The 11,534-nt window shown below is 63.4% G+C and overlaps 2 protein-coding genes across 2 annotated transcripts; both read left to right on the top strand.

The window, feature by feature from the left end:
- On the top strand, positions 1–2,271 carry LIPT2 (lipoyl(octanoyl) transferase 2). The gene is made up of 2 exons (XM_053935015.1): positions 1–728; positions 1,619–2,271. The coding sequence occupies exons 1-2, from the start codon at positions 251–253 to the stop codon at positions 1,849–1,851; spliced, it is 711 nt and encodes a 236-aa protein (XP_053790990.1). The 5' UTR covers positions 1–250; the 3' UTR covers positions 1,852–2,271.
- A 777-nt stretch (positions 2,272–3,048) lies between these two features.
- On the top strand, positions 3,049–5,073 carry KCNE3 (potassium voltage-gated channel subfamily E regulatory subunit 3). Its single transcript, XM_053934532.1, has 2 exons — positions 3,049–3,239; positions 4,212–5,073. Exon 2 carries the CDS (start codon positions 4,224–4,226, stop codon positions 4,533–4,535), a length of 312 nt encoding a protein of 103 aa, XP_053790507.1. The 5' UTR covers positions 3,049–3,239; positions 4,212–4,223; the 3' UTR covers positions 4,536–5,073.
- Positions 5,074–11,534: the final 6,461 nt, after the last annotated feature.

Genomic DNA, 11,534 nt, shown 5'->3' with positions numbered 1-11,534 from the left:
GCCGCTTTTCCGTGTCCCGTATCCGCTGCCCGTCCCCGTGCCCCCATCCCCATCCCCATCCCCGTGCCCCCGTCCCCGTCCCCGTGCCCCTGTCCCTGTCCCCGTCCCCGTCCCCGTGCCGTGCCCGCCGCCCCGGCGCTGCCCGGTTCGCCGCTGTGCGCTCGCCCCGCCCGGCGGCTCCCGGCGGCCCCGGCGCTGTCCGGGCCGCGTCCGGGCCGTGTCCCCGCGCTGTCCCCGCGCTGTCCCCGCCATGTCGCGGCGGGCGGTGCGGGTGCTGCGGCTGGGCGCGGTGCCGTACGCCGAGGCGCTGCGGGTGCAGGAGCGCTGCGTGGCGGCGGCGCGGGCGGCGCGGGGCCCGGCGGCGGGCCGGGGCGGCGCGGAGGCGCTGCCGGCCGAGAGCGTGGTGCTGAGCGAGCCGGCGCAGCCCGTGTACGCCTGGGGGCTGCGGGGCGCGCCGGGCGCGGCGGCGGCCGCGGCGCTGCGGGCGCGGGGCGCGGCGCTGGTGGCGGCGCGGCGCGGCGGCCACATCACCTTCCACGGCCCCGGGCAGCTGCTCGCCTTCCCCGTGCTCGACCTGCGCCGCCGCCGGCTCCCGCTCCGCGCCTACGTGGCCGGGCTGGAGGCGCTGGTGCTGCGGCTGTGCCGCCGCCTGGGGCTGGGCGCGGCCCGCGCCCTGCCGCCGCCCTTCACCGGGGTCTGGATGGGCGACAGCAAGCTCTGCGCCATCGGTGAGCGGGGACGGCGCCGGGAGCGCGGGGGTGGCCGCGCTGGAGCGCCCGCGGCGCTCCACGTGCGGAACGGAAGGCTCCGGGCAGAGCTCAGAGCCCTTTCCGGGGCCTAAAGGGGCTCCAGGAGGGCTGGACGGGGACCGGGGACGAGGGGGAACGGCTTCCCACTGCTAGATGGGATGTTGGGAAGCAGTTCTTCCCTGTGAGGGTGGGCAGGCCCTGGCACAGGCTGCCCAGAGCAGCTGTGGCTGCCCCCGGATCCCTGGCAGTGCCCAGTGCCAGGTCGGACGGGGCTTGGAGCAGCCTGGGACGGTGGGAGGTGTCCCTGCCCATGGAACACCTTCCAGCCCAACCCATCCTGGGATTGCCCGGGCACAGGGGCAGAGCACGGCGGGAACCTGCCCTGGAGCTGTAGGCACCGGGGAGGCTGGGACTGGCGTCCGGGAGGAGGGGGCAGCACAGTTTGGAGCCCCTGCAGCCCACCCAGAGCCCGGCACTTTGCACCCCTCGCTCCCAGGGCTGGCTGGCTGCCTGCAGCCCAGCCCCCAGCCTTGCCCCCTTCCCTCGCACCCCTCCACATCCTGCACCTCTTCCTGGGACCCGCCAGCCTGGATTTAGGCTCCTGCAGCTCTCCCCATGTCCGAGCCCGTTGGAAACTGCAGCGGTGGGAGGTGTTTGGGGGTGCAGGGCTGGGGTGGAGGGTCTGGACATGCTGTGCCCCATCTGCCCCAAACTTGGGGAGCCTGTCTGTGGGTTTTCCCTGGCAGAACTGGGGGGCCCAGCATGGTGTGGGGAGGATGTTTACAGCGATCTGGGCAGCGTGGTCACTCGGTCTCTCCCGCCAGGGCAGCCCTGGTGGCGCTGACGGGTGGGTGCTCTTGGCCCCGCAGGTGTGCACTGCGGGAACCACATCACCTCGCACGGGCTGGCGCTGAACTGCTGCACCGACCTCTCCTGGTTCGAGCACATCGTCCCCTGCGGGCTGGAGGGCAAGGGCGTCACCTCGCTGAGCCGCGAGCTGGGCCAGCACGTCGCCGTCAGCCACGTCCTCGAGCCCTTCCTCGACTCCTTCCAGGAGGTGTTTGACTGCACTTTGGTCTCTTCAGAGGACCCTGGGGATTAGGATTGTCCTGGTGCCTTGGCCGGGTGTTTTGGCAGAGCCACGGCGCAGCCGGCTTTCTTGGGGGCCTCTGTTGTGAGATAACTTCTTGTGCCTTGGCCTGTGGACTGTGAGTGGGCCGTGGCACGGGGTTTCAGGCTGCTGCTCGACCATCCAAACCCCCACTGGGGCTGTCCTCTCCAGCCCTGTGAGTCTCCATCCCTCGGCTGAGACCTCCATGGGTACTGCTTGCTGGGGAAGTACCCAAACAGGTGCTTTTGTGGGGTTTTTTTCTGCTTTTTGCCCCACAAAAATTAAAGGTTTGTGTGAATGCTCATGAATTCACGTGAATTCTCATGAATTCATGTGGGTCGAGCATCCTTCCCTTGCTGACGGGTAAAGAGAGGCAGATTTTATATATAAAGAGAGTTGCTGGGAACTTTGGCTGCCGATCCTTTTCTCATTTATTTACCCCAAGACTTTATCAGTGACAACCTTTTTCTCACCCCGAGCCCAGGGAAATCTCACATGGCAAAGATCCTGGCGCCAGGGAGGGTGGAGGATGGCTGTAAACGCTGGTGGAAAGGCCACTGGAGTGCCGCGGATGCGGCGGAGAAGGGGGCGAAGGAGGGAAAAGGGTTGGAAGGAGAGGAGCCACGGCTGTCATGGATCTTGTGGGACTACACAACATTCCAGCTGGGCAGTGGAGACCTGCTCCCACCGGGTCTGTGGTGCTGGAGGAGGTGCTGCTGTCAGCACTTCTGAAATCGCTGTCCCAGCTGCAGCATCGCAGCTGATTTAACGGGCGGGTTTATTCGGAGAGAGAAGTCAGCCTGAGGCTGGAGTACCCACACCCTGCTCAGAGCAAGACCTGACCCCCACCCAGAGCCCCTCGCTGCTGTTCTGGGCTTTCCCTCTGCCCCACAAGCGTTGGGGTTTCTCCGCTGCTGCACGGCACTGGCAGCTCCTCGTGAGCCCCCCGTGGGTGCCCAGCGGGGCTGGAAAGGGGGGAAATGCCATTTCACGGAGCAGGCTGAGCTGCAGGAGGGAACGGGGAGCAGGAAGAACGTGCCCAGGCGGGCTCTGTGCCAGGGTGGGGGCTCGGGGAGCGCGGTGCCGGACGAGGAGGGACAGGAAGGCGTGACGGGCAGCGTGTGCCGGGGCAGCGCGGAGGGAGCCGCGCTCTGCCGGCCCATAACGGTGTCCGCTGGGCCGAGGGGCCGGGGCAGCGCCCGTGGGGCTGGGGACGGGCTGCTGGCAGCGGCGGGGCCGGCCGGCTGCGGCAGGTGGCTCTGCCCGGGAAGGGGAGGAGGCTGGCGGCGCTCCCAGCCCGGCCGGCATCCCTCCCCGCCGGCAGCGATGCTCAGTCCCGGCTCAGCCTGGCAGCAGCGCGGGCAGGGAGGGCGCACGAGGTGAGTGCGAGCCCCCCTTCCCACGCCCTGTCCCCCGCTCCTCTCCCTGTCCTTACACCCCCCCTAAGGTGGGTCCCCCCAAGTCGTGCCCCATCTGTGGGTCTCCTCCTGGGATGAACCCAGGTCTTGCCCCAAACCTCCCAAATTCAGCCTACTTCTCTTAAGTCAGGAAGGCAGCCAGATGCGACTTCATGCCCGTGGGCTCGTGGCTGCTCACCCCCTTCCCCCTCCTCCTCCTCCTCTTCCTCCTCGCAGCTGGGGTCTCACCCTGGGAGGGGCACCCCGAGCTGAGGGTGACACATTTGGGGTCAGCTGCCTCTGCACGGGGAGAGCTGCAGGTGCAGCAGGCAAGGGGTGCTGGAATACCTGGGGGGACTACAGTGGGGACTGGCATGTCCCAAGGGATGGCACACGTGAGGGACTGTGTCCCATGTCCCTTCCCGGCCCCAGCAAGTTGTGAAAGGTGCACAAGGGAGCCCAGGGGGGCTGGCAGAGGGGCACCATGCCAAGGGAGGGACGGCAGGTCAGAGGGGGTCTGGCACCCACAGGGAAGGGAAATCCCCAGGGAGGTTTAGGGCAGCAACCCCTCAAGATAGGTTCACAGCGATCTGTGGGGGGCTGTGCCAGCTCTGCATCCTGCAGTGGGGCAGGGTATGTGCCCACCATCCCCACACGTCCCTGGGGAAAGCAGACTTTGAACCCAGCCCTCCTGCTCCCTCGGGACAGCTGTGTCCCCACATTGTCCCCAGCCTTGGGGAGGAGAGAGGTCCAGGCAGCTGCCCCAGAGCCCTGGGACATTTATCTCTTCCGTGGAAGGACTGAAATTTAGGGAGAGGGCTGCTGGGAATGCAAAGGGTTTGGCCACCCTGCTTTGTGGCAGAGGAGGTGCTTCGAGGGGCAGTTCGGGCTCGGTGCTGGGAGCACCTCTGCTGTGAGGGCAACCCCCTCTGAGCCCCCCACCCTCCCCTGCAGCCTGCGGAGGCCATGGACGAGAGCAACCGCACGGAGTCTTGGCACCGAAGCCTGCAGGCAGTGCTGAACGCCCTGAATCAGACGCTGCACGGGGCCATCCCCTGCCCCGGCGAGGCCCCGGCCGGCGCGGCGGGGGCCACACGTGGTGGCCACGCCGGCCACGCCAGCCGCAACGCCAACGCCTACATGTACATCCTGTTCGTCATGACGCTCTTCGCCGCCACCGTGGGCAGCCTCATCCTGGGCTACACCCGCTCCCGCAAGGTGGACAAGCGCAGCGACCCCTACCACGTCTACATCAAGAACAGGGTCTCCATGATCTGAGCCTGGCCCACGCCTCGTCCCCACGCCGGCTCGGGGTCACCTTGCTGTGCACATCCCGCTCGCTGTGGGGTGTGGCAGTGCTGCTGGCCCCGGAGCTGCTGGGAACCCCCGGAGCTGCTGAGAACCCCCCAAAGCTGCTGGGAACCCCCCAAAGCTGCTGGGAACCCCCGGAGCTGCTGGAACCCCCACCATGGAGGAGCTCAGTCCCGATGTGAGCAGCGCCGGGATGTCCTGGCTGGCAGGAGCTGGAAGAATGTGACCTGCAAGCAGGTCCTGGTCCTGCAGACCCACCTTGGCTCCACTGTGGGCGTGGGGCTGGCAGGGGCAGCTCCTTTCCCACCGTGGCCTGCGGGGGCTGGCAGGAGGCTTCAAGGAGAATATTTCCCCATTTCCCTACTCAGATCAGCCGGTGCTGACCTCCCTGGGCTCCCAGCAGCTGTGACAGTGGTCAGGGGGTTTTTCTGGTGCTGAAACCCTGTAATGTTTGAGCTGGTCCGGGCCCTGCTTTTCTGGCAGGGAATTAAAGGACGTGGTGGGTTCAGGGGACTTGTGTTTGCTTCTCCTCCGAGCAAAGCGGGCGTTTGGGGCAATCCGTGGGGTGCAGCTCTGTGCCAGAGCCCAGGGGATGCTGAAAGGGCTAACTGTGTGCTGTGTGCTGCCAGGGTGGGTTCGAGGGCAGCCCTTCGGGGGGGGCCCTGGGAGGGACAGACGCCCGGGATGGAGCGAGCGCCGCAGTCCCAGCCGGCGCTGTGTCCCCGCTGCTGTGCGGGCAGCGCCGCTGGAGCCGCGGGCACGCTGCGAGCGCGGCCCGAGCCTGGCCGGAGGCGCGTGGCTCCAAGCATCTCCCAAGGCCTCCGCGGGCTCCGGATGGCCATGCCGGACTCTTTCCTGCTTCCTTCCTGCTGTCAGCTGTAGCTTTGGCCTTTTGTACCGCAGGTCCCAAATGTGTTTTCCATGGGGTGAGGGTGCAGGGGGGGACGGGAAGGGGATGTTCTTGGGTCCTGCTGGGCTCCTTGGCTTTGGCTCCGCTGTGAAGCTGGCCGGGTTTGGACCTGGCCTGTGGAGTGGCCAGTGTCCAGGACAGTAAACGTCCCCGTCCTTCAAATCAGGCTGTGGGGCAGCGCCAGTGTCTCACACGCCTTAACCTGTTTGTAATGGCATAATGGATGTCTTTAATTGCAGCTAGATTAGCTGGCCCACAGGGGCCTTTCCGCCTGCATTCCAAGGTTAAACACAGTTGCAATCCTGAGCCCAAACAGTGACGCCAAACCCTAATCCAAAAAATAATAGTGGATGTGAGTGTGTTTGGGGTAGGGCTGGAAACCTTGGCACCGGAGGCACCGGCACGGCAGCAGCTTAGCGACCGATTCCTGGTTTGCCGTGCCCTTGGCTTGGGCACAAAACCTGGAGCAGGGGGGAACGGGAAGCCCATTTTGGGGCTGGTCCTGCTGCGTTTCCCGAGCCTGGCAGGGCTTTCTGGGGCGCAGGTGTCCTCCGGCACCTGGCCCGAGCGGGAAGTAGCTCCAGAGGCTTCGCTCTGTTTATCCGGCACCTGCAGCCCTGGGAAAGGAAAATAAACCTTTATCTGCAAATAAACCAGGGGAATCGGGCCAGGCGGGGACAGAGACACGCCGTGCTGATCCTTTTCCTCCTCCTCCCCTTGGAGGGGTTCGTCCTCCTCCAACGCCAGCCCCTGCTGCGGGATGAGCCGTGCAGCAGCCAGCGCCAGGATGTGGGATGGGGGCTGGATGGTGAGCGTGGCCCCCCAGAATCCCCCCAGGGATCTGGAATTCTTGCTTTTCCCACTTTTGGGAGAGGGGGATGAATCCGGTGACCCTGGAATCTCTTCTGGTGCTGTGACCCAAGGGGGAAAACCCTGTTGAAGGACAGCATGTCATAAAAATTTGAGGGGGTGGGGGGGGAAATGCTGCTCATCCCTAATCCAGAAGATTCTGAGGGTGAAAATCCCTCCTGCAAGACGCAGCTCCTGCAGCAATGGTTACCCAGCCGACCTGCGATCCACTGGCAGCTGCACTGTCCATCCAGCCCTGCGGGTAAATTCGGAGCAGAGCCTGCGGCGGGGCAGGGCAGGGCAGGGCAGGGCAGGGCAGGGCAGGGCAGGGGGACGCCCCGGGTGCCCCCGCCCTGGAGTGGCCGGCTGGATGCCACCAGGCTGGGTGACAAGGTGCCAGTGCCACCTTGTGGCAGCCGCCTCAGGGGCCCGGTGTCACATGCCCGGGACACCCCGGCACCCCTGGGGCAAGAGCGGGGACTTGTATCGGCGGGACCTCTGGCTGTCCTTGTCCCCATGGCTCCCCCGGCTCCACCCGGCCCGTGTCCCCATGGGATCCACGGTCCGGGGCAGCCTGACAAACCTCCTCAGCGGCGGAGTGTGCTGGGCTGCTCCGAGGGCTACGGAAGCAGGGATATGTGAGGGAAGGATGATTTGGGAGCCTCCCGGAATGGGTTTGCTTCTGGAGCCAGGGGAAGGATTTGGCAACTCTTTAGATGCTCGTGCCAGAGCTCAGAGATTCTTCCTCGGAGCCGATGGGCTCTGGCCTCACCTCCCTGGGCTAACACTGCCTGGGTCACACTCACAGAGCTTTTGTTAGCAGCAAGGAGACGCTCCCAGCACGCAGAGAGAAGAGCTGGGAGTGTGCCGGTCCTGGCTGAATCCCTAAATCCAGCTGAGCAAGCTGTAGCTGGCTACATTTGGCTTTCAAGCAATGCAGCTGGGAAAAAACATAAGGCTCCTGGGAGGCCGATTAATTGAAGACTTTTTTTTGTTGGCACACAGCAATGGATCACGGGTGAGACGGCGCCTGGTGCTTGGGAAAGGATATCAAACCGCGTGGGAAGTGCGGGCTGACCTTGGCTTGGCGGATCAACGGCTGGATTGTCGGGGCAGCAGGAATCGCAGGAGCTGCTCCTGGGGCTGCTTTGATGCCGGGAGTTCTGATAAGGAAGGCACGAGGTGAAATGAGAGCGGCCCGGGGTGGGAGCAGTGGATGTGGGCTGCCAGCACGGGCTGCCTCGGGTGGTGCTGGTTTGGAATGGGCGGCACAGCCTGACTGAGCGGTGGGGAGCTGTGTCCCAGGGGAGCTGCTCCTCCAGGAGGGCTGGCAGAGCTCCGTGGGAGTGCTGTGCTTGGGGGGAGCAGCCAGGGAAGAGCTGCTCTCCCCTCAGCAGTGCTGGGCTGGGCTCACACCACCGGGGCTGCTGTGCAGCCTGAGGGACAGAGGGGTCACGATGGGGAAAGCGGGTTTTGGGAATCCAAACACCTTGGGAATCCGGGAATGGTGAAGGGACCTGCTCCTGCCCTCCCTTTTTGGGACCAGAGCAGAGGTTTTTCCAGCTGCACGTGGCAAACTGCTTTTAGAGCATGTTTAGTGTTGTGCTCCTGAGGAAGCTAAAGAGCGTGCTGCAACTGCCAGAGCATGTGGGATCAGGCCTTCCCGAAGCAGACATCATGAAGCATCGAGCCGGGGGCAGTTGCAGAACTTCAAAAGCCATTTCCTAATGCCAGTAGTCCCTGTTGCTCCTTCCCACCTGCCAGCCTGTGCTCTGTGTCCATGCTCTGCCTGCAGAGCGCCTGCCCTCCTTCGGGACAAAGCCCTTCTCCTGCTGCCGCCCCGGATCTGCTTAAACCCGGGCATTCCAGCCCAAAAAGGCACCCGTGCCCCTGCCCTGCCCCTGCCCAGTTTATCAGGGATGTCCTCGCTGCCTGCCTGCAGGTGTCTCCTGCCTTCCCTTCAACGTGTGCCTCTGGCAGGGAAGGGAAAGCTGGGAGTTGCTGTGTCATTATCAGGGAGCCAAGGGGCCTGGGAGAACAAGCAGGGTGTTTAGGAGACATCAATAATAAAATTATAAACCAAAAATCGTGCCCCAGCGCTGAGAGGCTCAGCCACCACCAGCTGCAGGAGCACACGGGGGTCATCCCAGCCGGCAGAAACCGAGAGTGGAAAAGCAGCCTGGAACGGCACGGGAGCTGCGGGCTGCTCGCACGCGACGCGGAATAAACGGTGCAAATTGCCATGGAAACGCTGCTCCCAGCGTTTCCCAGCTGGGAGATCACGGGGCTGCTCCCGTTTGTTGTGCGCCAGGGTTTGGGCTGTGGATCCAGATCCCCGGGGATGCTCACGGGATGCGACAGACGCGTCTGGTTCTGATGCCTCAGCCCTTCTGGTGGGCTGGTCCCCCAGCGTGGGCAGCAGGGAGGGGATTCTGCCCCTGTGCCCAGGTGAGACCCCACCTGCAGAGCTGCCCCAGCCCTGGGGACAGCAGGAGGGCACGGAGCTGCTGGAGAGAGCCCAGAGGTGGCTCCAGGATGATCAGAGGGATGGAGCCCCTCTGCTGTGTGGAAAGGCTGAGGGAATGGAGATTGTTTAGCTCAGACTAGAGAAGCTCCAGGGTGACCCGATTGTGGCCTTCCAGTACCTGAAGGGAACCTACACAAAAGAGAGAGAGACTTTTTACAAGGGTTCAGGACAAGTCTGTCTCAAACTGACAGAGAATTGATCTAGATGAGAGATTAGGAGGAAATTCTTTGCTCAGAGAAGCTGCCCCAACCCTGGCAGTGCCCAAGGCCAGGCTGGACAGCAGGAGGTGTCCGTGCCCATGGCAGGGCTGGCACTAGAATTGGTCTAGTCCCAGCTGTGCCCCTGGGTTTCCCCTGGCAGGCCGAGGGCAGGGCTTTCCCTGGCTGAGGGACAATGTCTGCACGGTGCCACGGACGCTCCTCTCCCTCTGGCCCGGGAGAAGCCGCTCCCTCCCGCTGAGCCCTGCCACGCTCCCCGCCGGCCCTGGCAGCTCCCGGCACACGGGCTGGCGGCTGGCAGCAGCCTGGCAGCCCTTCTCCTCGCCGCCTGGCTCCCATCCCTGGCTGGCAGCCTGGCCTGCTGCTCCCTGGGCTGTCGCTGCCGCTCCCGTGGCGTGCGGCACCTCAGTGGGGCAGAATGAGGCGTCGGGGGAAAACACAGAAACCTCAGCTTTCCTTCCCCCGCAGGCTGATTGCCGACGGGCTGCCTTGTTTCCCTCCACCGTGGGGACTGGAAAATGCTGTTGCTATGAGGATGAGATGAGGAGAGGTGTTTGTGCTGGCAGGCGTGGGGTCCCCCGGAGCGCTGCGCTGGGCCCCCGCACGCTCCCGCGGTGCCAGCAGATGGGACTGGATTGAACCGTCCTGGAGCAAGATAATCAGCTTTAAAAATTCTCCTGGAGCCTGATTAACCCTCAGACACACTGGACTTAGTTGTTGTCTCGCGTCTCCATCAGTGGATCTAAGCTGTATCACTGTAATCTTTTTCCATGATTGCCCTGCTCTGGAGCTGCTTGGAGCATCTGCCACGGGCTGCCTTGGAGCTAGAGATCCAAAGCCTTCTCACAGGGACACATTTGGGAACCAGTCATTGCTTCCCAATGATGGTGAGATCCTGGGAAGTATCAAACCCTCTGTGCTGCAGTTATTCCTGCAAGGAAGTCGCTTCTATCCTCCATGAGACTATTGTGTTCTCCAGGGGAATAACCATGGAGGAGTGCTGACATCGGAGAGAAGGATAATTTTCCATCTTCCATCCAATTTTGGGGGAAACCCAAGGTCTTGTGGGCTGGAGCTGCTGTTATCCTGGGCTCTGGCCTTCTCCCTTGAAGACAAAGCACAGAGCAGGAGATAAGAGCAGCAAAAGCATGCAGAGCACTGAGCTCTGGAGAAGTGTGCCAGGGACGTGGTTCTCATCAGACCTGTGCGCTCGGGGTGGCGTCAGTGCTGCTGCAGATGCTGCCAGATGCACAAGCAGGAAGGTTTGCATCCCATTTCCTCGCTTTATCAGTGTCCAGGCTCTTGTCCTTCTCTGTGCCAGGAGCAGGGACAGGACTTGGGAGCATCCTCACTCCTGGTCACCTACTACCTCCTTATCCCCAGCAGTGCCCAAGGCCAGGCTGGACAGGGCTTGGAGCAGCCTGGGACAGTGGAAGGTGCTCCTGCCCATGGCAGGAGGTGGGAAGGAAATAAGCTCTAAGGTATTTCTCAGCCAAAACCATCTGTGATTCCATGGTTCTGTCCCTCTTGCAGTGCCTGCTGTCACTATGGCAACCTCTGCGAGGACATGCTGTGGGCTGGGGATGCTCTGCGGGACTGGGATGCTCTGTGGGACTGGGATGCTGTACGGGATTGGGATGCTGTACAGGACTGGGATGCTGTATGGGATCGGGATGCTCTGCGGGACTGGGATGCTGTACGGGATTGGGATGCTGTACAGGATTGGGATGCTCTGCGGGACTGGGATGCTGTACGGGATTGGGATGCTGTACGGGACTGGGATGCTCTGTGGGGTGAGGATGCTGTACGGGATTGGGATGCTCTGTGGGATTGGGATGCTGTACGGGATTGGGATGCTCTGTGGGATTGGGATGCTGTACGGGATTGGGATGCTCTGTGGGATTGGGATGCTGTACGGGATTGGGATGCTCTGTGGGGTGAGGATGCTGTACAGGATTAGGATGCTGTACAGGATTGGGATGCTGTACGGGATTGGGATGCTCTGTGGGGTGAGGATGCTGTACAGGACTGGGATGCTGTACAGGATTGGGATGCTGTACAGGATTGGGATACTCTGTGGGGTGAGGATGCTGTACAGGATTGGGATGCTGTACGGGATTGGGATGCTCTGTGGGATTGGGATGCTCTGTGGGGTGAGGATGCTGTGCGGGATGAGGATGCTCAGCGGGATGTGGTCACTCCGAGCCTGCTGCTCAGGGCCAGGCAATCCAATTAGAGCTGATGCAGCCAGGGGAGGGTTACGATCCTCCTCCTCCTAATGGCTTTGGAATTGCCATCTGGAAACGCGTCTAACAAGCGGCTCATCCCGCAGGGCAGCGCCCCTCCGTTACCCTCTCGGAGGGTAACGCCGCGGTGCGGCGGGCAGCCCGAGGGGCAGTGCCGGGCAGTGCCGGGGAGCTGTCGCTGGGCTCGGTGGCGCAGTGCCCGCCGGTGGCAGCAGG

Source organism: Vidua chalybeata, chromosome 2, assembly GCF_026979565.1.
Source record: "Vidua chalybeata isolate OUT-0048 chromosome 2, bVidCha1 merged haplotype, whole genome shotgun sequence".
Classification (NCBI taxonomy): domain Eukaryota; kingdom Metazoa; phylum Chordata; class Aves; order Passeriformes; family Viduidae; genus Vidua; species Vidua chalybeata.
The sequence above is the reverse complement of the archived record's forward strand: the minus strand, read 5'-3'. Positions and strand labels throughout refer to the sequence as shown.

Coding starts and splice junctions, on each gene's coding strand:
- KCNE3 (XM_053934532.1), top strand. CDS start 4,224: ATGGACGAGAGCAACCGCACGGAGTCTTGGCACCGAAGCCTGCAGGCA.
- LIPT2 (XM_053935015.1), top strand. CDS start 251: ATGTCGCGGCGGGCGGTGCGGGTGCTGCGGCTGGGCGCGGTGCCGTAC. Junction 729..1,618: donor CAGCAAGCTCTGCGCCATCG/GTGAGCGGGGAC, acceptor TTGGCCCCGCAG/GTGTGCACTGCGGGAACCAC.